At 39.6% G+C, this 23,274-nt stretch overlaps 1 protein-coding gene across 1 annotated transcript; it reads right to left on the bottom strand.

Moving 5' to 3' along the window:
• Window positions 1–392: 392 nt before the first annotated feature.
• Window positions 393–19,465, bottom strand: tp53inp1 (tumor protein p53 inducible nuclear protein 1). The gene is made up of 4 exons (XM_085803143.1): window positions 19,195–19,465; window positions 13,559–13,947; window positions 6,313–6,886; window positions 393–5,560 (listed from the first exon to the last, which is right to left on the bottom strand). The coding sequence occupies exons 2-4, from the start codon at window positions 13,689–13,691 to the stop codon at window positions 5,332–5,334; spliced, it is 936 nt and encodes a 311-aa protein (XP_085659269.1). The 5' UTR covers window positions 13,692–13,947; window positions 19,195–19,465; the 3' UTR covers window positions 393–5,331.
• Between the last annotated feature and the right edge of the window lie 3,809 nt (window positions 19,466–23,274).

Below are 23,274 nucleotides of genomic sequence, written 5' to 3'. Positions count from 1 at the left end.
GAGGAGGATGGAGGGACAGGCACAACACCTACACTAATTGACTTTTTATGAACTGTATTTCTCCTATATGAGAGTGTGTGTGTATATGTGTACAATACATATATATGTATGCATATATATATAGGTGATAGTTTGTATGTGTGTATATATGTATAGGTATATTTTATATTTTATATATTTTTTTATTTTATTCTTTTATTATTGCTACATCTGTCTACTTTAGCTGAGTGCTTTTTATTTTTTGGAATGTTTGGAGCGGCTGACAGATGAATTTCCTTCGGGATTAATAAAGTATTTATCTATCTATCTATCTATCTATCTATCTAATTTCAGATAATAATAATAACAGTGTGTATGAGTGTTAGTGATCAATCAGAGTCAGAGGCAGCAGCAGTTGTGTATGAAAACATTTATTATAGGCTAATGAGAGATCACATGTATTAACTATAACAGTCTGAAAACAGATGACCCCACTTTTTAATCAGCAATATTTTTTTGTTTCTGACATCAGAACGGAGAGAGTTGATCATTCGTACATCAAAAAAAACAAACAAACACAAAGAAAAGGAGACCAGTTACTGTCGATGTCGATAAATAAAAAGTTAACCCTATAATTCCTACACCTTTTTTTATCTTTTTGGCAAAGTGCTGTATTATTCCAGTAAACTACACAAAATAAAAGCAAAAAAACAAGTCTAACACTTGGTGAAAAATAAAAAATGCCACAAAACATTCTTCACACTTTTTTTTTGTCAAATAAAACAACGGGAGAAATAATAAAAGTTTTTGCTACATCATTCTGTCTGGTTTTTGTTGAGTCATTAGAAAAAATCTGTACACGGGCTGGATGGGCGGGCGGGCGGCAGCAGCGTTGGCGGCGGCGATGGCATCGAGCGCCAACGGCAACGAGCTCGTCCGAGTGGTGCATAGTTTGTTTTCTGATGTCTGTTCGTGTGTTTTTGTTTTACTCCGTCCACATTTGGACGTCAAAAAGAAAGAAACAAAAAAACTAAAATAAAATAAAGAAAGAGTTCAAGTTCTTCATTGATGCATTGTCATTACAACATTTCAACCTGGAAGGCACGTGATCCACAAATTTCAAGGCATTGAACAAAAAAAAAAAAACATTAACAAATCCCTGTTAGTTAGTTTGTCGATGGAGAGACGAGAAGAAAGAGATGAAACGTCCCCTCGGATCCCTTCTGTCTTTAAGTTGGTTTCTTTTTTCAAACAAAAAAAAAACTCATCGTAGTAGAAGAAACACAAAAACAATGTCGTCCATGATCGAGAAAGATGAAGAGAAACATTTGAAAGAGAGAGAGAGAGAAATAAAAATAATAAAGGAGAAGTTTAAATACACCAGAAAGATAAGAACAGAGTATTTACAGCCAAACCATAATAATAATAACAAAACCTCAGGTTAGTGCTTTCTCATTAATGCTACCGTCGGGGGTTTTTAACCAGAGATTCAGTCGCCGCACTGCGAATTAAAATGACCTCGAACAACCTGTAACCACGGCAACAACAGGAGCCTTCAGCGTTTTTTGATCCTCTTGAAGTTTGAGTTTGATCATCAAGATCAATTAAAGGACAAATATATCGAGAAAACACAGGTTAAAGGTCAGGAAGAGACACTTTTTTTCGACGTCAAAATGATTCAATACGGCAAAGGCCCTGTCCCAATTCTCCCCCTAGCCCTAAATATTTGCCCTAACCCTACATTTTGCGCGTTCACGTGTAGGGGCAGGGTGTCCCATTACTCTAGGGAGCAAGGGGAAGTGCGATCTTGCCCTTAAAATCAGCCCTCAAAATGTAGTGAGGTCCGATGCGGGCTTAAAACGAAGTGGAAAATGAAATTACCCGTTGTCACGCTCGATCGCCGTTTAGACACATCTGAAATGCTTGAAGAAACATTACAGGGACAGCTAACAGCGGCAGCTAAGCTAACGGCGGCAGCAAAGCTAACGGTGGTAGCATCAGGACGTCAGCTGTTAAAACCCTCCCGTTGTGGGACACGACATGAAACTACTCCAGTTAGCTCAGTCATGTTGGAACTCAGATATCCGCTGGAGAAAATATTTTTTCATGGAGCGTTTATTGAGTCACTGAGTTATTAAAGTTAAACAGGTAGCTAACCGTTAGCCCGGCTAATCTATGATAACCATGACTTACGGTTGAGGGCACTCAAAACCAAGTGGAAGTTTTAAGGGGGAGAATTGGGACAACGTCAAAGTGTTTTACAATTTAAAGTCCTGAATTTGTTTAGTTTTTTTTCCTTCCTGACATTTATTCTGTTTTTTTTTTTTTTTCCTTTCTTGGCTCCTCCGGGCTCCCGTACTTTTCGGCCCCGGTCAGTCACTGCAGTGCGACGACTCGACTCGACAAACCCGTTGCTCCACTCACTCACTTCCCGCCTCAAAAGATCAGTATCATAAACTAGTGAAAGGTTAAAGGTCACTGCTACTTTTTTTGGTTTAAATATTCAAACAGTTTAACAAAATGTAACTAAGTTAACAGAAGAGTTAAAGGAGCAGTACGTACATTTCTAAAAAAAAAACAAAAACAAGTCTGAGCAAAAAAATAATAAGATACAACAACAAACAATAATGTAGATTTATATGAACAACGCAGAAAAAGACCAAACAGTTAGTTAGTTTCTCTCCATCATGGTGGATTTCCAACAACGAGCGTCAAAACAGTTTCTTTTTCACAGTCCCGGGACCAGGATCAGTTTCTTTTTTTTCTCTCTAGAGACACTAAAAAAAAAAACTAAAATAAAGTCAATTATTTTCTCACAAACGTGTTCACGAGGGAACGAGCTGGAAAAGTCCGAGAGCACGAACACACACACACACACATATAAACACACAACCCCAAAAAATAAAAGAAAATCGTCAGCCGTCAAGTAAATCTGCATCTTTCCTAAAGTGTAAAGGTGATTGGTTGTGACCCTGAGAAGTGAGACTGCAGATTAACAACAAAATAATAATAATTATAATAATAATAATATTCAAAATTACAAAAAAAAGAACAATAATCTTTTTCCATTTTCTTTTTTTCCAACCATCGCGACATTGACACGACTCTACAACCATGCAACACGCTAACAGAACCGAACATACCTAAGCAAGTAGAGAAAACGCATATATACCAACTTCATACTGATATGTAAAATTTTGTTTTTTTCTTTTCAAAAAAATATTTTGGAAGTTTTTTTTTTGTTTAAATACATTTTTTCTTTTTTTACATTTCTATTCATCTCAAAGCTACCGTTAAAACAAGGCAAGGTTTTTTAGTTTTTAGTGATATTTAACCCAGTAAAATTTTTACTTTTATAATTTTTTTTCACTTTTCTTTTTCCAAAAAAAAAAAAAAAATATTGTGAAAAGTACTGAATTACAAAGTCAGAGGCAGGTTCAGGCGCCGCGGGACGAGCAGAGTGGAAACATCGTGTTAAATTAAAAGAAAAATCCCTTGAAAAAGGTGAAATATTTTGTATTTGTGCTGATTTTTGAGGCGAGTTTCTTTAAATGGAACAAACTGAAGAGGAGGGAAAAGAGTCAAAAAGTCAAACAGCTGCAGGAAGTGACTCTTATTTTGTCGACTCATATAAAACTCTCTGTTCTGTGTCTCAGTTTTCAGTTTCGCAGAGGAACCTGAACGCAGCATTTTCTTAACGTCTGAAATTTAGACACAAATGGAGCTGAAAAGGGATTTTTTAACCTTTTTCTTATTAAAAATCTGCTGCAATAAAATCAGAGAGAACTTTTCAAAATAAAGCGTCATTATGTTTTTAAAGGGGGAAACTGTGGATGTTGAGAGAAGCGACACAAACACAAACTTAAATTTGTATATTTACTAATTTAAGATGTTGATTGTTTGGTTTTAAACTCTAAAAACACTGGATACTACATTTCCCAAGATGCAGCTGGTGGTTCCACCCATTAATATGTCGTCTATGAGCTGAGGTAACGCTACATTATGACGGCATAATGTAATTTCTCTCAGATTTTTACTTGTTAAATGTTGTTTTACAGCTGTTTTGTTGAGTTGTGTAACATCTGGACTGAAGTTCAGACAGAAAACAATCAGATTACTTGATGTTTTTTAGGGGATTTTTCCTTTAAAGTTTAGTTTTAAACTCACGTTGCCAGTCGCCACAGACCTGGCAACCCTCGGGGCGACTTCCCTCAGCAGCAGCTCACTCGTATTTACTCTGATTACTGTAAAAGGCGGCGAGATGCGACGCTGCTGAGCCGCTCGGGATCTTGAACCGTTTCTTTTTGCACCGCGGCGCCCTGCGATGACCTCACGATGACATCACGATGACATCACAGTGAGCTCGTCCCACCCGGCCGGTGAACCTGCCGCTGAGTAAAGTGACCTACAGCATTGATTCTACACACGACGTCCATAAAGAACGAGAAGAAGGAGAAGAAACAAGAAAGAGAGAGAAGAATAAGAAAGAGGAGGAGGAGGAGGATGCTGTCGCCGTGACAACACGTCGTCCTCTTACTGTGATTGGACACACACTGGTCCAATAGGAGGAAAGAGGAGGAGGAGGAAGAGGAGACATGGTGACCTTTTCTTTTCACATCCCTTCTTCTTGTAAAGGAGGATGAAGATGAAGAGGAGGAGGACACTTCAAAAACTCAAAATCTTTCCAAGAATACTTGTCTTATTTCTCGTCAAAATGTCTCATTTCTAGTCAAAACGAATCTCTTTCCACTTAAAATAAGACTCATCACCTAAAAAATTAACTTGTTTTTAGATAATTTTCACTTGTTTCTAACACATTTTTATTTGAAATAAGTAGAAAAATCTGCCAGTGGAAGCAGTTTTTTGAGCTTGTAATAAGAAAGAAAAACTTTTTCTACTTAATTCAAGAGAAAATCTGCTTGAAAAAAGTAAAAAAAAGTGACTAAAAACAAGCTACTTTTTATGTGATGAGTCTTATTTTAAGTATAATGAGATTTGTTTTGACTAGAAATTACATTTTTGACTAGAAATAAGACAAAATTTATTCTCTGTAAGATTTTTGAGTTTTTGCAGTGGAGGAGGAGGAGACATGTGATCAACAGGCCGCAGGCGAGGCGGCCATTTTTTTTCCCTATTTCACCGTCCAATCAGGTTTGAGAAGGAGCTCGGGTGAGCCACGCTGATGATGATGATGAAGATGATGATGAGGTTTTATTTGCTGGTGAGAAGAAAAACAGACGTGTGTTCGATTTCGATTCCCGTACTGCTCAGAGGAACGAGGTCGTTGACGGCGATGATGATGATGATGATGATGAGGGCGATGATGATGATGACGATGATGTCACGGCGGCCTCAGAAGTTCAGGTGTCTGTGGCTGGGCTGGTGCAGGTGTGTGTGCGTGGCGCCGGGCTTGGGCGGCCGCAGCAGGTTGAGGCGGCGCAGCGCGTTGCGGGACAGCGGCGGCTGCAGGGAGCGCTGGGCGCCGCCACGGAGCGCCGCCGCCCGGGTGGAGAGCGCCGCCGCCGCGTAGCAGGCGGAGTGGAGGGTGGAGCGGCGCTGGACGACGACGGACGCCTCCTGTCTGCAGGGGGAGACACACACACACACACACAGGTGAGCTGGGCGCAAACAGGAAGTCTGAACTGTGTATGAAGGCTTTTAATTTGAAGGGCCAGATACAGGAAGTTTGTTTTGTTTTTAAACACGGATATCGCGTTTGTTAAATAGTTAAATCTAAAAGTGAAAATCTAAAATCTTGGATCATTTTGAGAAGAAAAAGGACAAAGGTGACATTATTCTGCCCCAATTTAAAGGGGTAGTTCAACATATTGGCAAATTGGCCCATTGACATAATCCCTATAGTCATAGCAGTAGGTTTGTTACCTTTAATTGTCGGTGCAAGCTGTTTTTAGAACGGTGGAGCAGAGCCGTGAGCTGCTCAGAGCTACGCTACAGAGGCTCATTATTTGTTGGTTTCCCTCATCAAACTCATCAAATACACAATCCAACAACTCCACAACGCTCTGGTGGACAAGTTGTGAGCTGCACATTCACCACGCTATGAGATAATAACACAACGTTACCAGACAGAGTTGTTTTAGAGGGAAATACAGAGACTGTTTGATGAAAAACTGTCCCTGAAGGCAACGCACATCAGCGGTTTTGCATGAATTTCCCTCTAAAACAACTCTGTGTGGTAACGTTGTGTTATTATCTCATAGCGTGGTGAATGTGCAGCTCACAACTTGTCCATTTCTTACTGTTAAATGTTGTGTTTTTATATAAAGCTGTTGCCTTGTCCAAACAGGAAGTTGTGAAGTTGGAGCTCTGTACCTGTGGCGGCTGACGTCCATCTTGCGTCTGGCCTTCTCCTTCCTGCCCGAGGCGGTCGGGGCGGCGGCGGCGGCCATGTTGGCGGCCATGTTGGCGGACAGGAAGTCGTGGTCGAGGGAGCGTGGGAGGGGGTGCAGGGCGAGGCGGGGGGGGCTGTGGTGGGCGTACACCGACATGCTGGGATGCTCGATCAGCAGGTTCTCCAGGGGGCTCGTCTCCATGACGACGGGCTGGCGCCGCCCCGTGAAGCACGGCGGCGGGGTCACGAACCACGACTCCTCCAGGGAGGAGGCGTCCAGGCGGAGGAACCCCCCCTCCGCCTCCTCCTCTTCCTCTTCACCCTCCTCCTCCTCTTCATCATCATCATCGTCTTCCTCCTCCTCCTCCTCTTCGGCGCCGGCGTCGGTGTCGGCCGTGGAGTTGAGGGAGGTGCAGGAGGCGTAACGGACGGGGGGGCTCACCACCGGGGAGGGGACCATCACCAGGTCCTCCTCCTCCTCCTCCTCCTCCTGCTGTTGTTGCCTAGCAGCGGCTCCTGAGAGGCCGTCACCACACTGAGAGGAGCAGGCGTCCGCTGCACAAAAAAACAACAAAAACAACAGATTTAATATGAGGTCGAAAATGTGTGTTGAAAACACGGAAAAAAGTCAAAGTTTAACAAAATAATAACTAGAAGATTTCCTCTGGGACATTTTGTTAGGACCACGGGGGGCTACTGCCGGGCTACCATCTCTGTCAACATGGGAATCAAACCCACGATCCTTAAAGTCAAGACAGAGCTGATCAGACAGTAGATGAACTACAGTGGCTCTGGCCTGAGGCTCAGAGGTTACCACGGCAACTTGAGGTGGTTGCCAATGACGATAGGGGACCCCAGGCTGAGGCAGACAGAAACGTGGAGAAAAAGAGCGATTTTCTGCCTCTGCACTGGTCTCGCATTTGGGCTTACTGTGACAAAACGGTAACTCCTATCAGAACAAAACACAGACCATCATCACTGTAAGGACTTTCTGAACGATTTGGTGTGATTTTGGTGTATCTACAGTAAATATTTTGCATAAACGTGCGATTTTAAAACAGAGGTCCGTTCTGCTTCTCTCAGAAAATCTTTGTATTGGAGTCAATGAGGAGCAGAGACAGACGTGGCCGCACTCTGAGGCTGATAATTCAAATTGTGTAAGTCTCTCTGATATTTTGAGCACATGGTGAGAGACAGAACAAGATTGTCTATAAATTTGGAAAAAATCATGTGTGTAGAGTGTAAATTGTGTCCAGAAGGAGTGTGGAAAGAGAAAAGTTTCAGACAATTTCAGACAACTTCTCCCACTCTAACCGATGATGTCACCCACTCTGACACGAGCACTCTGTGCAATACACACCCATTATAATCTCAACATTTCTCCAAATATGATCATGGTCATTGATCAGAGATTGATCAAAAACTATATGACCTATCAAAACGTGGAATAATACGCCAATACACAAGACTTGTGTCTACTGTTTTTTAATCAATAAAATGATAATTTAATCTTTAAAATACCAGATAATAGTAGAAAGAACTCCTTTTCTTTCTGTTTCTCCACTAAATCCAGCTAAAACAACAGGAAATTAATTGACTTTGCTGCTTTTTAAAATCATTTTAAACTAAATCCTTCTCTGTTTTTATTTGTTAGCTCAAGCAATTTTCTCTGTTTTCTGATGATCAACATCATAATAACTGATATTGATATTGATCGATTGTCAGGTGTCTGGTGAAGCTGTAACACCTGACAGTGACCAGCAGGTGGAGCTGTGACGTCTGCAGCTTCATCTCATGTCAACAATCATGTTCCTCTTTCTGTGTGTGTGTGTGCGTTTGTGTGTGTGTGTGCGTGTGTGTGTGTGTGTGTGTGTGTATGTGTGCATGTTGATGAGTCACAGAGACACAGGAAGTTAAAGGAGGAGACGCAACACGATCTGAGGTTAAAAATAAACTCCTCAGAGACGTCGGTTTGATTCCAGCTCTGTTTCTGTTTCTGATACCTCACTGTTCAGTGTGTGTGTGTGTGTGTGTGTGTGTGTGTGTGTGTGTGTGTGTGTGTGTGTGTGTGTGTGTGTGTGTGTGTGCAGCTCAGTGTGTTTCCTCACACACACACATGAACCAGTCCTTGTTTACTGACAACAGGCGTGAGGAGCTGCAGAAGCTGCTGAGTCAGGGATCAGCTGATCACTGATCCTCTCACTGTCCTACACCTCCTCCTCCTTCTCTTTCTTTCTCCACCTCCTCTTCCCTCTGCCTCCTGCTTCTCCTCCTCTTTCTCTTCCTCCTCCTCTTTCCTTCTCCACCTCCTCCTCTTTCTCTTCCTCTTTCTCTCTCCACCTCCTCCTCCTCTTTCTTTCTCCACCACCTCCTTCTGTCTCCTGTTTCTTCTGCTCCTTCTTTCTCCTCTTCCTACTCCTCCTTCTCCTGCTCCCCCTCTCTTCCTTTTCCTTCTCTCTTCCTCCTACCCCTTCTACCTCCTCCCCTTCTTCCTCTTTCTCTCTCTCCAACTCCTCCCTCTCCCTCCTGCTTCTCCTCTTCCTTGTCTTTCTCCTCCTTCTCTTTCCCGTCCTCCCCTTCTTCCCTCTCCTGCTCCCCCTCTCCTCTTTTTCTTTCTCTTTCCTCTCCTCCTCCCCCTTCTACCTCCTCATCTTTCTCTTTCTCCTCCTCCTGCAGAGCTCTGCAGATCACCAACATGCATCCAGCTCTGTTTACACTGAGCTACGTGCACGATGGCATGTGCACACACACACAGCTGCTCTTTCTCTCTTTCTGTGTGTGTGTGTGTGTGTGTGATCTCCAGGAGCTTTAATCCTCCTGTCGATGTGACGCTGTGATAACTCAACACCTCAGAAACTGAAGTTTCTTTTCTACACAAAAACAAAAACAGAGGAAACGTCTTCAAAATAAAAGGGTCTGATGTTCAGGAACCAACGGGTCACAGGAGGAAAGAAAAGAAAAACTGGATTAAAGTTCAAATTCCTCCAAAAAAAGCACTGAACTTGAACTTGAATCAAGAAGGAGAACTTGTCTCTGCTGCTTTGATGATCCAACAGGCTTTTATTTTGAAAGGAAATGTTGAGTCTTTTTTTTCTCAGGACTTTAACGAGACTAACCCCCAACCCATTGTGGAAAGTAGCCTACTACTTTTCTTTCTGTTTCTCCTCTAAATCTATCAACTGATCAATAACTTCAGCTAAAAAAACAGGAAATTAATTGACTTTGTTGCTTTTTTAATTATTTTACATCAGTTTAACTAAAGTTCAGTCCTTTTCAACACATACACACAGACAGAGGGAGCGTCTCCAAAATAAAAGCGCCTGATGATGTTTTATTGTTTTATTTTGAAAGGCCCTGTTTACTCTTTCTTAACAGAAATCATCTGCAAACTATTTGTGGAAACCAAACTGTGATTATATGAATTAATATTTAATATAATTATGTTTTTTAATCAATAAAATGATCAATTACTACAATAGCTCTTTTGAGATTTTTGTTTTATTTTGAAAGGACGGTTTACTCTCTTTCTCTCTCTCAGTCTTTTTTTCTCTTAGGACTTTATCCAGTGGAACCAAACAGTGATTATATGAATTCATGTTTCATATAATTGTGTTTTCTAATCAATAAAATGAACATTTCATCTTTAAATTATCAAAATATTGTAGAAGGAACTCCTTTTCTTTCTGTTGTTAGGTTTCTGCTGCCTTGATGATTCGACAGGCTTTTATTTTGAAAGGCCGTATTTACTCTCTTACCAGAAATCATCTGGAAACCATTTATAGTTTATCAGTGGGAACCAAACAGTGATTATATGAATTAAAGTTTATGTTTTTTAATCAATAAAATGATCATTTAATCTTTAAAATACCAGATAATAGTAGAAAGAACTCCTTTTCTTTCTGTTTCTCCACTTTTGTTTTATTTTGAAAGGACGGTTTACTCTCTCTCAGTCTTTATTTCTCTTAGGACTTTATCCAGTGGAACCAAACAGTGATTACATGTTGAGTCTTTTTTTCTCTCAGGACTTTAACGAGACCTGATGAGCGGTTTCTAAGTTTATTCTCCACCTGGGAGAGAAACCCGACCCGGAGTCAGAGCCCGAGTCCAGGTGTGTCCATACAAGTCCAGAACCTCCTCCTCTATTTTTACACCTCAGGCTGCTTTTGTTTGACCTGTTTACAGGTTGACTTCCATAAACTGCCTCACCCCTCCTCCCCTTCCCTCCCTCCCCCCTCCTACAGCCTGAAGTATTCACACAGCCGTGGAATCTGAACCCGGGTCAGGACGGACGGACGAGTGGGATCAGCTGGAGCCTGAGACCAGGACCGGGTCCAGCTGGGTCGTGTTTCTGTGTGAACAGTGTTACCGGACCGGTCGGCCGGCGGCTCTGTTATGACGGGTCAGAGAGGGGAGGAGGGGGGGTGAAGGGGTTTATTTTGGAGGGAGGGGGTCGTCTGGAAACTTGGCTCCAGTTTGAGCTGCAGTTAAAAGTGAAACAGCTCCAAGACTTTAACTTTAACTTGAACTTCACTCTGCACACTGCAAAAACTCAAAATCTTACCAGGAATATTTGTCTCATTTCTAGTCAAAAATGTAATTTCTAGTCAAAACAAGTTTCATTCTACTTAAAAAGTAGCTTGTTTTTAGACACTTTTGACTTCTTTCAAGCAGATTTTCACTTTAAATAATCTGATAGTGGAGCAAGTTTTTCTTTCTTATTACAAGCACAAAAAAACTTGCTTTCACTGGCAGATTTTTCTACTTATTTCAAGTGAAAATTAGTTTGAAACAAGTGAAAATGATCTAAAAACAAGTTAATGTTTAGGTGATGAGTCTTATTTTAAGTGGAAAGAGATTAGTTTTGACTAGAAATGAGACATTTTGACAAGAAATAAGACAAATATTCTTGGAAAGATTTTGAGTTTTTGCAGTGCACCAAAAAATAACTCAAATCTAGTTCAGTTACGTTTATTAATTTGTTTCATTCATTGAAAAAAGAAAAGAAAAACACAATCTAATACAAAAAACGATGCAACTCCTCCCATTTTTTTGAAGAAATGCTTTTACAAATGAGATAATGTGCGGATCTAAACCGGTTCTTGAGCTTTAACAACAGTTTTCAACCTGTTGCAACTTTGTTTTTAATCAGAAAGTCACTTTTTCTCTTATTTTCCTAAAACTAGCAAATTTAAAGAGTCACTAAACCCCCAAAATACTTTTTTTCTGCATCAGCGACTTCCCTTCATGGGTTAAAACCATAGACTGTATAAACGTGTCTATCTCTACATGGAGATTATTTTGTCAACTGTTCCTCTTTTTCTTTTTGCATTCTTGTACTGTTAGGCCTACTTACATCTTTTTTGCCAACCCTCCATCTTAATTTCTACCCATTCACTTCATGTTTATTTGTGGACATCGTTGCATGCTGTGATTGCTCATTTTATATCTCATAAAGACTTTTCAGTCGACTCTGCAGAGCGCGGACAGTGGGTTGGATTGAATATATGACTTGAACTGAGAGCACAGATTGTTTTGTGGAAAGTTTAGTGAGTTTATATTATGTAGTAGGTTAGTTAGCAGTTTCAGATCGTTAGGTTGTTCAGGTTTTTGTATTTTAGTAGTTACTAGTTTAGTGTTGGTAGCTTTCGCTTGTAGCTCTCTCTCTCTTTTTTAATTCTAAATACAGAGTCGGAAGTGAATTTTTCCCGGCTGCAAAAACAAACCCAGTTGAAGCCGGAGTTTGTGAAAAAAAAGAAGCTTTTCTTTCATTTTTCACTCATAAAAACACAAATATCAGACGTGTTTTTGTGGCACTGATGCTGCACTCAGCTCCTCTGCTCTGAACAGAGAATAGAGTTTGTGAAATGTTTGAGTTAGATGAAGTAGAAAGTGAGTCTCGTTTCCTTTTATATTGTACAAAGTATGATGATGATTTGAGAGAGGTAGCTATTATTATTTCATGAAATCTGTGGACAAAACCCTGAAATATTTTGTTGCTCTGATGAGCAGAAGTTGGAGTGGTTGTTTAATTCAGTGTGTATATAAGGCCATGCAGCCTGGGCATAGAGAAGTATGCATGACACAATAATAAAAAGTCATTCATTTATATAAACAGTTTATATTCCAGCCGTTGTAATAACAATAAGCTGTAAAATAACAATGTAAATTTGCACAGGATCTATCTAGAGGCTGTATTGATTTAAAACTGTTTATTGATCGTTATTAGATGATTTTATCTCAGGGTTTTGGTTTGTTTGTTTAGTTTTATTGCTATTTACGACTTATTTGACATTTTAATGGGCGCTGCAGCTTTTCAATGGTTTAATGTTTAATCTTTTTATGGCGTCTGACACTGTGTGAACGGAGCTGTGTGCTCTTTCTTTTTCTTTTTTTCCTTGTTTTCCATTGAGCCGAGGGTTTTAACGGTTAAAATGCACGTTTAGCTTTTGCATTTTTGTCTTTTTTCCTCTGCATTGTGGTCAGTGAACGCACCATCAGCCCCTAAATTAAAGGGATAGTTCACCCAAAATTGAAATCTCCTCCCCCTCATGTGGACTAAGGGCTGGGAGAAGTTTCAGAGTCCTCCGTGGCTTCTCTGAGTTACAGGGGGTCTCGGCGTAGCAGTGCATGTCCATATGACGGTTGCAAATGGATACCAACTGTCTTCGTAACAAAAAGACACACCAAAAAACATCCAAATACCTCCATGCTGCTCGTATGTAATGTCCGTCTTGTATTGAAGCCCCGACATGAGAAATTGTTCCGAGAAAAATTTAATAAGTCTATATTTCAAGCTTGTTTGTAGCGGACTTAGACTTATTATATAGACTTATTATAATTATTATATAAATATAGACTTATTTCAAGCTTGTTTTTAGCAGAAGCTCCTCTTCCGCTACAAAACAAGCTTGAAATATAGACTTATTTAATTTTTTTCGGGACAATATCGCATTTCGGGGCTTCAATACAAGACGGACATTACATACGAGCAGCATGGAGGTATTTGGATGTTTTTTGGTGTGTCTTTTTGTTACGAAGACAGTTGGTATCCATTTGCAACCGTCATATGGACATGCACTGCTACGCCGAGACCCCCTGTAACTCAGAGAAGCCACGGAGGACTCTGAAACTTCAATTTTAGGGGGAAATATCCCTTTAACAGTTCTGTATATCTGTGTCTCTCCAAAAATGAAACCAGAAGAAACGTCTCAGGTGTGTTCGACTCACCCAGGTAGTTGACGAGGATCCAGTCTTCGTCGTCCTCCTCCTCCTCCTCCTCCTTCCGGTCTCCGGGGCGACCGCATCGGCTCAGCTCGTCCACGTCGTCCCCGAACAGAGCGCTGGCGAACCTCTGGAACATCTCTCTCTGGATGAGTGGTGGCGACGGTGAGGAGGAGAAGGGAGAGGAGGAAGAGGAGGAGAAGGAGGAAGAGGAAGAGGAAGAGGAAGAGGAAGAGGAGGCGTGGCGGGCGCTTTGGTCATCAGCTGCGGCGGTGGCGGCGGGACGAAGGAGAGGCGGTAAAGTGCATCAATACGGTCGTGGATCATCTGAGGGTCAGAGCGCCGGACATCGCTCAGCGTCCAGGTCAGACGGAGAGAAAGAAGGAGAAGAAACCCTGAAAGAAAGAGAGAGAGAGGGAGGAAGGGGTCATTAATGATCCAAAATGGCGTCTGCACATCTAAACAGTTTCTTTTACATCATTTAATCAAATTCTTTCAGTGCACAAGAGTTAAAAATGAACAGATTTGTTTTTGTCTGAACCTCTTTTTAAACTCTTTTTCTTTCTAGTTTAGTTTAATATGCCCCTATTTATTCATTTATTTATTCATTTATATATATTCTAGATTTGTATTTTAAATGTATAGACTGTCTTAAATGTTTATTGTCTGCACCGAGGGTCTGAGAGAAACATCATTTCCATCCTCTATAATACGTCCTGTACATGTTGTAGTATTGACAATAAAGCTGACTTTGAACTGGTCCTAGTGCAGATTTGTATAAAAATTCAAATAAAAAAACTTTTAAAAAACTTTAAACTCTTTTTCTTTCTAGTTTAGTTTTATATGCCCCTATTTATTTATTCATATATAGCCCACAGTATATTCTAGATTTGTATTTTAGATGTATAGACTGTCTTAAATGTGACCTGCACCGAGGGTCTGAAAGAAACATAATTTCCATCCTCTATAAATATGTCCTGTACATGTTGTAATATTGACAATAAAGCTGACTTTGAACTGGTCCTACTAGTGTTTTTATTGTTTCAAGATCAGAGGTTCAAGGGGGGGATTAATGATCCAAAATGGCATCTGCACAATATGAACAGTTTCTTTTACATCATTGAATCAAATTCTTTCAGTGCACAAGAATCAAAAATGGACAGATTTGTTTTTGTCTGAACTTTGTTTTTAAAAATTCAAATAAAAAACTAACTTTTAACTCTTTTTCATTCTAGTTTAGTTTTATATGCCCCTATTTATATATTCTAAATTTGTATTTTAGATGTATACACTGTATTAAATGTTTATTGTCTGCACCGAGGGTCTGAGAGAAACATAATTTCCATCCTCTGTATGTCCTGTATGTTGTAGTATTGACAATAAAGTTGACTTTGAACTGGTCCTAGTGTTTTTATTGTTTCAAGATCACAGCTGATTAAAAATAGAGAAGTTTTTAAAGAGTTTAGACAATTCTGATTCTAGATGAAGAAAATCTACTTTTTTATTCTTAGTGTCTGCAGTGTTTAAGTTTCCACCAGCAGGGGGCAGCACCACAAACTAAAAAACCCTTGTAAAGACCATGGATGTATTATATTATCATAGATCCATGGTAAAGACTCTTTAAAATAGTTTGGATTTCCACCTCCAGCTGTTACTGTGACGGTGTGTTCGTGTCACCTGGTAAATCTCAGTACTAGTAGCGAGGGAGCGTTCAGCTTGTAGCTCTGTGTTTGTTCTCCACCAGCTGCATCATCTCTTCACCTTTAATCAGCTGTTCTGACATTAAACACTAATTAAAGCCGCCTGCAGACGAGTCTCCGTCCGTCCGACCGCAGGGACTTTTCTTTTCTAAAATAGATCCAGAATCTGAGAGACGACCGAGCCAAGAACTGATCCAGTTACGTCCTCGTCGTCCTCGTCGTCCTGACGGAGACAGAGACGCTGCAAATACTGTTCCTGCTCCAGTGAAGGAGGAATAAAAATATAAATATGAAACTTATTTTTCTTGTTAAGTCTCATAAATCGTCTCCTAACTGTTTTGTTTCTCTCATGTGGTGTTTTATTAGGAACCACAGGCTCGTTGGGTTTATTATTGATCAATCTGATCAGGTTTCTATTTGTTTGTTTGCTCCTTTAAATTGATTGAATTAACCTTTAACCTTTTAAACTGAACATACCTTCTGTTCTACTACATTTTATATATATACAAGTGCATCGTTTGCATTGTGCATTTGGCTCTGACAGACTTTTATTGATCCCTTCAGGAAATGTTTGGTTTGATCAAATCTGAGTTGAGGATTTTAACGGTCAAAATGCACGTTTAGCTTTTGCATTTTTGCCTTTTGTTTTGTCCGTATGCTAAAAGAGAAAAAGGGAACGAATACGTAACAAACAAACTAATTAAAACATAATTCTAACAAAAGGAAAATCAGTTTTACTGTTTTATGAGCAAAGTTAATTAATTAACTGATAACGAGACATTTATTGATCGGCTGCAGCTCCTGTTTATAAAAACAGTGCAGCAGGTTGTTCACCGTCCAATCAGCTGCTGTTTAATGTTTACACACACACACACACACACACACACAACACACATACACAAACACACACACACACACACACACTGTATGAGGCTGTAAGTCAATCGCCGCCTCGACACTGAGACAGGATTCATTTCCTGTTTGGTCTGATGGAGTCGAGCTGCAGCTGCATGGTCTTCACTTATTGATCTGACCCCGACACACACACACACACACACACACACACACCCTCATCTATATATGTCAAGTATGTGTGTGTTGCATTCAGGGGTAAACAGAGAGGCGGAGTCTCTTCAGTCTCTCACACTGGAGACGCCTCAATAGACAGAATAAGCAGAGATCTGTGTCACTGTCCGTCTGCAGCTGCTGTATAAAAGGGGAGGGTGTGTGTGTGTGTGTGTGTGTGTGTGTGTGTGTGTGTGTGTGGGTGCATCATTTGGCACAATGTCACTGTATTAAAGACCCCCCCTCCCCCCACCCTTTCCCCCACATACAGCTCTAAACCAGGTCGTGTATTAAAAGGCCGATGCTCTCATTTAGTGAAGCTGCAGCAGCAGATTTGTTTCCTGATTTCAACCCTGAGCTTCGACTGTCAGGCTCTGATCAGACCCATAAACAGCCTGCAGACACAGGCCGGGGCTAAAAACACCACCGCACCTGTCTGCAGAATTTTAACTGTTAATTTTAATGGTCTCTTTAAAAATAACCGTTAAATTCCAGATACAGATTCACTCATTAAGTGTCATAAAATACATGTTATTCTAAGCTGGTTGTAATAGCCTATAAGTTACACAACTTTTTTTTGTATTATTTGCTGGATAGATAGAAAACTACACAAAAAGAATAATGTGTAAATGAATTGATAATAAAGATCATTCAAAGGACTACAACATCCTATAATATGTATTAAATAGAGCATTTTGTGCTACTTAAGGACTTTTAGGGGTTAAAGGATTCAACTTTGACCGAAAACCTACTGATATGTAGGTTTTAGTCATTTGTCATTTTAAATATTGATTAAAATAACTGATAAGTTATATTATTAACTGATTATTATCAATAATGTCAGTTATTTTGCACATATCAAGTATGAAGAGCAGCACAACAACATAACAATCAGCCTCACCGGGTGTTTTTAACTTTATAAATCCGATAATATTAATGAATAATAAGTAAAATACCCTGTTTCACACCCTACATGTTCACTGTCAGTTGTTCTTTAGGGTTTCAGAGTCATAGTTGATGCTAATTTAGTGTTTTACTCTTGATATAGTGAATTAATTTCTAGTTTATCTGTACAGTTTCTGTTGTCACCACTAGGGGGCGCACATGGAAGTTGTTTTTTTCCTCTCTGAACCCTGAAACCGCCTTGAACGTCTCACCAGCGGCCGTAAACCTGGGAATTCCCAGTTGTCCGTGTTTTTTGTCGCTGCACTTGAACGCGCCGTCGTTTCAAATCGAATCGAACGCCAACGGCTCTCGCCCGTTGCGGTGCGTTCAACGCCCGTCGCCGCGGCTCGGATTTCTCTGTTGTCATATTCATTACACGGTTACTGTAAGAATAGGAAGCGAGGGAGAAAGAAATAAAGAAATAAAGCGAGAGAGGGAGAAAGAGAAAGAGAGGAGCGCTCGTTTCGTTTCGTGCGGAACAAAAAGAAGCCAAACTCCGCCTCTGTAAACACGGAGCAGCAGCTGTGACTGAAAACAGAAGAGGAGGAGGAGGAGGAGGAGGAGGAGGTGCTGGTTTGGTTTTTATCGGAGCTATAATCTGCTCCACCTGTTCCTCCTCAGCGACGCTTCAGATATGAAACAAAGCCTCACCCTCAGCATGGTCATCAATAATAATCAGCAAAAACACACACAAAGAGATGATCAGACCGGATTAATAATCTGGTCCGACGGGTCATGACTCACTCACTCAGGGCTGAAATGCAAGTGAACGCATCTGTTACATCATACACTCATCATTTATTCAACCGAGGGAGAAGATAGATAGATAGATAGATAGATAGATAGATAGATAGATAGATAGATAGATAGATAGATAGATAGATAGATAGATAGATAGATAGATAGATAGATAGATAGATAGATAGATAGATAGATAGATAGATACGGTTTTAGAGACAAAAAGATGTGAAATAAATATAATTATCATAATAAATAAATAAAAAAACCTCCAAATGTGCTCGCAGGCTGCAGGATTAGACTCCTAATCAGGGATGTGAGGGAGGATAAAACAAACACCACCACTCTGGAGGTTGTAAATGAACATTATTACTAGCTACTGCAGAGAAAGAGAGAGAAAAAAAAAATCAAAATATTGAGTCTATAGGTTAGAAAACCTATCGATTATCGCTGCTTATCGATACTTTGAGGTCCATGGATGTGACACTAACATCCTGGTTCAACAAACACAACAAACTGGTTTTAATCGATGTTTTCTATCCAGTTAATAATAATAATCGATGATCAAAGTTGTTGTCAGCTCTTTGTCATGATGGTGAAGCTGCAGCCAACTAATCTGCTCTAATGTGCTTTAGGAGCGGGGACAACGACAACAACAAAAAAGCCAAAGTGTCCGAGTGTGTGCGTGTGTGCATATGCAAGTGTGTGTGTATGTGCATATAAGTGTGTGTGTGTATGTGTGTGTGTGTGTGTGTTGGTTATACAAAGAGGGGGAGAAGAGAAGGGGAGGAGGCTGTAATCCTACACCCGGCAGGGCTGCACCGCAGAGCCGCCCTGCTCAACTTCTTCTCTTCTCCCCTGGAAATAATCAGCAAATTATCTCCACAAATACACACACATACACACATATAGGGAGTGTGTCATCATTATAATAGCAATAAACTAATAATAATCCAGGTTTAGGGGGTGAAGTTTGGGTTTAAAAAGCTGCAAAATGTCCCGATCGAGTCCGAGTGAAGTGAACAAAGCTGCAGCCGAGGAGAAAGAAAGAAAGAAAAGCAGCATCGTCCTGTCGGTTTGATGATGTGAAATAAACTCTTTTTTATCTCTTTATAAAACACAGAGTGTGAAGGTGAAGCTGAGTTTTACAGGAGCCGTGAACGTCACCGAGAGGACAACAAAGAAAGAACTCACCTGCGAGGAAAATCTATGAAGAAGATGAAGATGTAAACGAAGCTGAATCCAAACAATCCGTCAGCTGAGGTAGTTACACGGTAGGCTACGTTACGTAGAAAATAATACAAAATTATAATAATAATACGTTTCTTCCCGGAAGAAATAATAAAAAACAAACAAACCCGATGTATATAGCCTATATCTATATATCTATATATAAAAAAGAGAAGTGTTGCGTTCAGGGTCTGTACATGGAGGCCGGGGTTCACAGCTTCCTCCGTTTCCTCCTCTGCTCCGACTGCTCCTCTTTTGTTGTTGTTGTGGAGCTCCAACAGCTGATCAAGGTGACGTAGCCGCGGGGCAGCAGCCAATCAGGAAGAGGAGGGGGGCTGTCACTAACCCACGTGACGGCTCAGGGCCACGCCCCCTTTCTGGCTCAGGCCACGCCCCCAATCCTCCTCTATCCTCCCTCCCTCCCTCCTCTCTTTTACCACTGTTGCGCCGTTAAAGGACATGACTGGGCAAAGATCTGCAGCAACAACAGGAGCAGAAACACACACACACACACACACACACACACACACACACACACACACACACACACACACACACACACACATCTCACACAGAAACACACACACAGGACTTCCTGTTTTCTAGGAGTCAGAATGAAACATGTTAAAAACAGTTGTGTAACATCTGGAGGAAACAATAAAACACACACATCACATTAAAGTTTAGATTTTTATAAACAAGTTCTCAGAAATTTCAGTCACATTAAATCAAAGTAAAACTTTTTCTAGTGAGATAAAACATGAAAACCTGAGCTGACATGTGACACTGTATCAATATGAATATGTAGATTTATTAAAAATATACATGATGATATTTATTTGATAGTATAAGATGCTACTTCCATATATGGTAATGGTTTTATTCTATATAAATGCACCTTTTCATTAAAAAAACATTAATATGCAAAACGTCTATTAGCTTATACATGTTTTTAAAAAGAAATCTGTCATATGTTTTTTAAATTATGCACAACACATTTATTCTTGCTATTCCTATACATTTTTATTCTATTTTTATTTTATTATTTATTATATTTGATCTCTATTTTTATGCCAGATACTAGATTGCTGCTAAAGAAAATTGCGTTCTCGTTGTACAATGACAATAAAGTTTCTTCTATATAAACACATCCTTATGTACTGTTATAATGTCAACATATACAGTAGCTACTGTATTGATGGGCTTATGAATATGTAATATACACACATAAATACATAAACACACAGATAAATATAGAATCTGTAAATAATATACAGCATTATTCTTTATTGTAAATATTCTGTGTTACTTTGCTTTAGAAAACATGATAAACATTCACAAACATGTTTGTACAGGAAGTAATTCATTTTCTACATACATGTTTTTATTTTATATAATATGATACGTAGACTTTCAGTGTATGTGCATGTTTTACATTTACACTTTTGAACTGTATCTGATATTACACCTTCAATTCATTTCAAAATAAAAGCACAGCTTGTTGGTCAGAAGTGTCTGTGTTGTTCAATTTATAAAAATCAGACAAATAATCATTGAGACTGCCTTCAAATAAGAGCCCACATCCCAGAATATTCAGTTTACAATGAAAAGAAACAGAGAAAATGAAAATAACGTCACATTTAAGGAGCTATAGGTAATAAATTCATAATAAAAAGCTGCATCTTGACCTCAGGTGAGTGAGGTCACCTGTGGGCCGAAGGGGGCGGAGCTACAAGCAGATATCTGGATGAATCAGTTTGATGTGGAGGAGTTCAGGGTTTCACTCTTCATCCGTGACCTTTGACCTTTGACCTTTGACCTCTTCAGACTGAAGATGAGTTCACAGTGGAGGTCAGAGACAAAAGAGACGTTTTCTCCCCAGGTGGGTCGACTCTGTACCTGAGAGGACGAGAGAGAGGGGGCGGGGCTTATTATCTCTGTCGCGGTGCAGATTCCTGTCCAGACCGGTTTATGAATCCGACTCCAGACGCTACGACAGGTTCGACCACATGTCACTGATCTGAGGTCACATCTGAGTTCACATCTGGAGACGGAGGAGGAGGAGCTGGAGGAGCTGGAGGTCACTGGAGGTCACTGGAGGTCACGGGAGGTCACCGGCTGATGAAACCGGTTTGAGCCGACTTCAGAAATGTAACATACATATGACCTTCCTCATATATAAACATCCTCTGGATATGTAAAGAACAGTATAATAATGTTTGTCAGAGAAAATATGATGATTTTCCAGTGGTGTAAGACATTGAGAGCATAATTTTAAATATATTAGATTAAAACTCATGTAAATTTACAAGTTTATTAATAAATCAAACATCTAAAGAGTCTACATGTTTATAAACGTTATGTTTTTCTTTTTAATATTGATGTATATCAACAAAATATTTACATTCTGGTTATAATATCAACATACACTGACATGGGTATGCATTTATGTAACATATGTGACAATATAAACAAACACAGACGTAAACATGCAGATTTGCATGGATATATATTTCAATTTGTGAAATTGTTCCAATTCCTAACAGGTTTCATGATGGATTTTTATGTTATATGTGTTTGTGTTTATGTATTTTGTGCTTATAGAAACATAGACATATGTTACATCCCACACGGAAATAACCTATAGGTTTTAATATATGTGACATATATAAAATTGGCCATTTTCATATATATGCTAACATATATGGTGCACACAGATAAACAGGTTCCATGAGGATTATGCGCATATATGAAACCTATATGCAGTTTATCTGTGCATATATGCACCATATACTGTATATAGCATATATGCGTATATATGAAAACGGACAATTTTATATATGTCACATATATTCAGACTTATATTAAAACCTATAGGTTCTTTCCGTGTGGGATAAGCCTGTCAATATATGTTGATATTATAAACAGTTGGGTCAAAAGTCTCATGTTCATATTATCAGAGTGTCAGACAGATATTTTTTGAATTTACCATGAAAAACATGTAGTTTTTATACTTTATAATAAACCTGAATATTGATTATATAAACATTATGACCTTATATGGTCACAGCATCTTATACCACATTAAAAAACCAACATACAGCAGCTATTTGTTTAATATATCTACACAATGCATATTTGACTGTGGATATAAACATATATCTTCATATAGAGGATGTCTATAAGGTAAATATATTATATATTAATTACATGTTGTGTGTAGGAAGTTGTGTAGTGAACGAGTGTTTGTCATGAATCGAGTGGAAAAACCCACGGATGGAGCAGCAGAACAACATGTTACCTGGACGTTTCCATTCCCACAGGACGAGGTCAGAGGTCAGCTGTTCTCACCTCACAACACCGATAACACACACACACACACACACACACACACACACACACACACACACACACACACGCTTCCTGTGTTACATCACCTCATGCAGCTGTTGACAGATGTGGCCACAGGAAATATGTCATGTTTCATATTTAGTGTTAATGTTTAACCCAGGAACATGAATTCATTCATTAACAGGGATTAAATATTTAATTAAACACTTTATTTAATGTTTATTTAAAGGGTGCGTTTGATGACAGTCAGTATTTCACAGCTTCAAACCACAACTGTGTGTGTTTGTGTGTGTGGTTAAAGCTACAGTTCAAAAACACACAAGTCTAAGTCAGTGTGTTACTGTGTCACACCACGAACACACAGACACACACACCTGTGACTCACCACATGTTAATGAATAAATAGTTCCCAGCAAATGTTCAGAAACTTATTGATCATTACACGTCCCCTCAGTGAAAGGTGTGTTGTGTATGTTGAAACATCCAATAATAATCAGGCCAGAGCAGCAGCGTTACAGTCTGTACAGTTCAGTCATAAAACAACCACAACAACAGATCACAGGTTCACTTTTATTGTGGTGAAGTTTTACATTGAACTCTGTTGTGTAACGTCTGAAGGCGACAACAAACACACACACACACACACACACACACACACACACACACACACACACACACACACACACACACACA

Source organism: Trachurus japonicus, chromosome 16 (assembly GCF_045865225.1).
Source record: "Trachurus japonicus isolate A0001 chromosome 16, Traja_1.0".
Taxonomy (NCBI): Eukaryota; Metazoa; Chordata; class Actinopteri; order Carangiformes; family Carangidae; genus Trachurus; species Trachurus japonicus.
Note: the sequence above shows the minus strand (reverse complement) of the source record. Positions and strands in the feature narration are given on the sequence as shown.

Excerpts from the sequence above, each read along its gene's own strand:
- tp53inp1 (XM_085803143.1), bottom strand. The coding sequence starts at position 13,691 with ATGTTCCAGAGGTTCGCCAGCGCTCTGTTCGGGGACGACGTGGACGAG. Across the intron at positions 6,887-13,558 it reads GATCCTCGTCAACTACCTGG|CGGACGCCTGCTCCTCTCAG; the intron begins GTGAGTCGAACA and ends TTTTTTGTGCAG. Across the intron at positions 5,561-6,312 it reads ATGGACGTCAGCCGCCACAG|ACAGGAGGCGTCCGTCGTCG; the intron begins GTACAGAGCTCC and ends CTCCCCCTGCAG.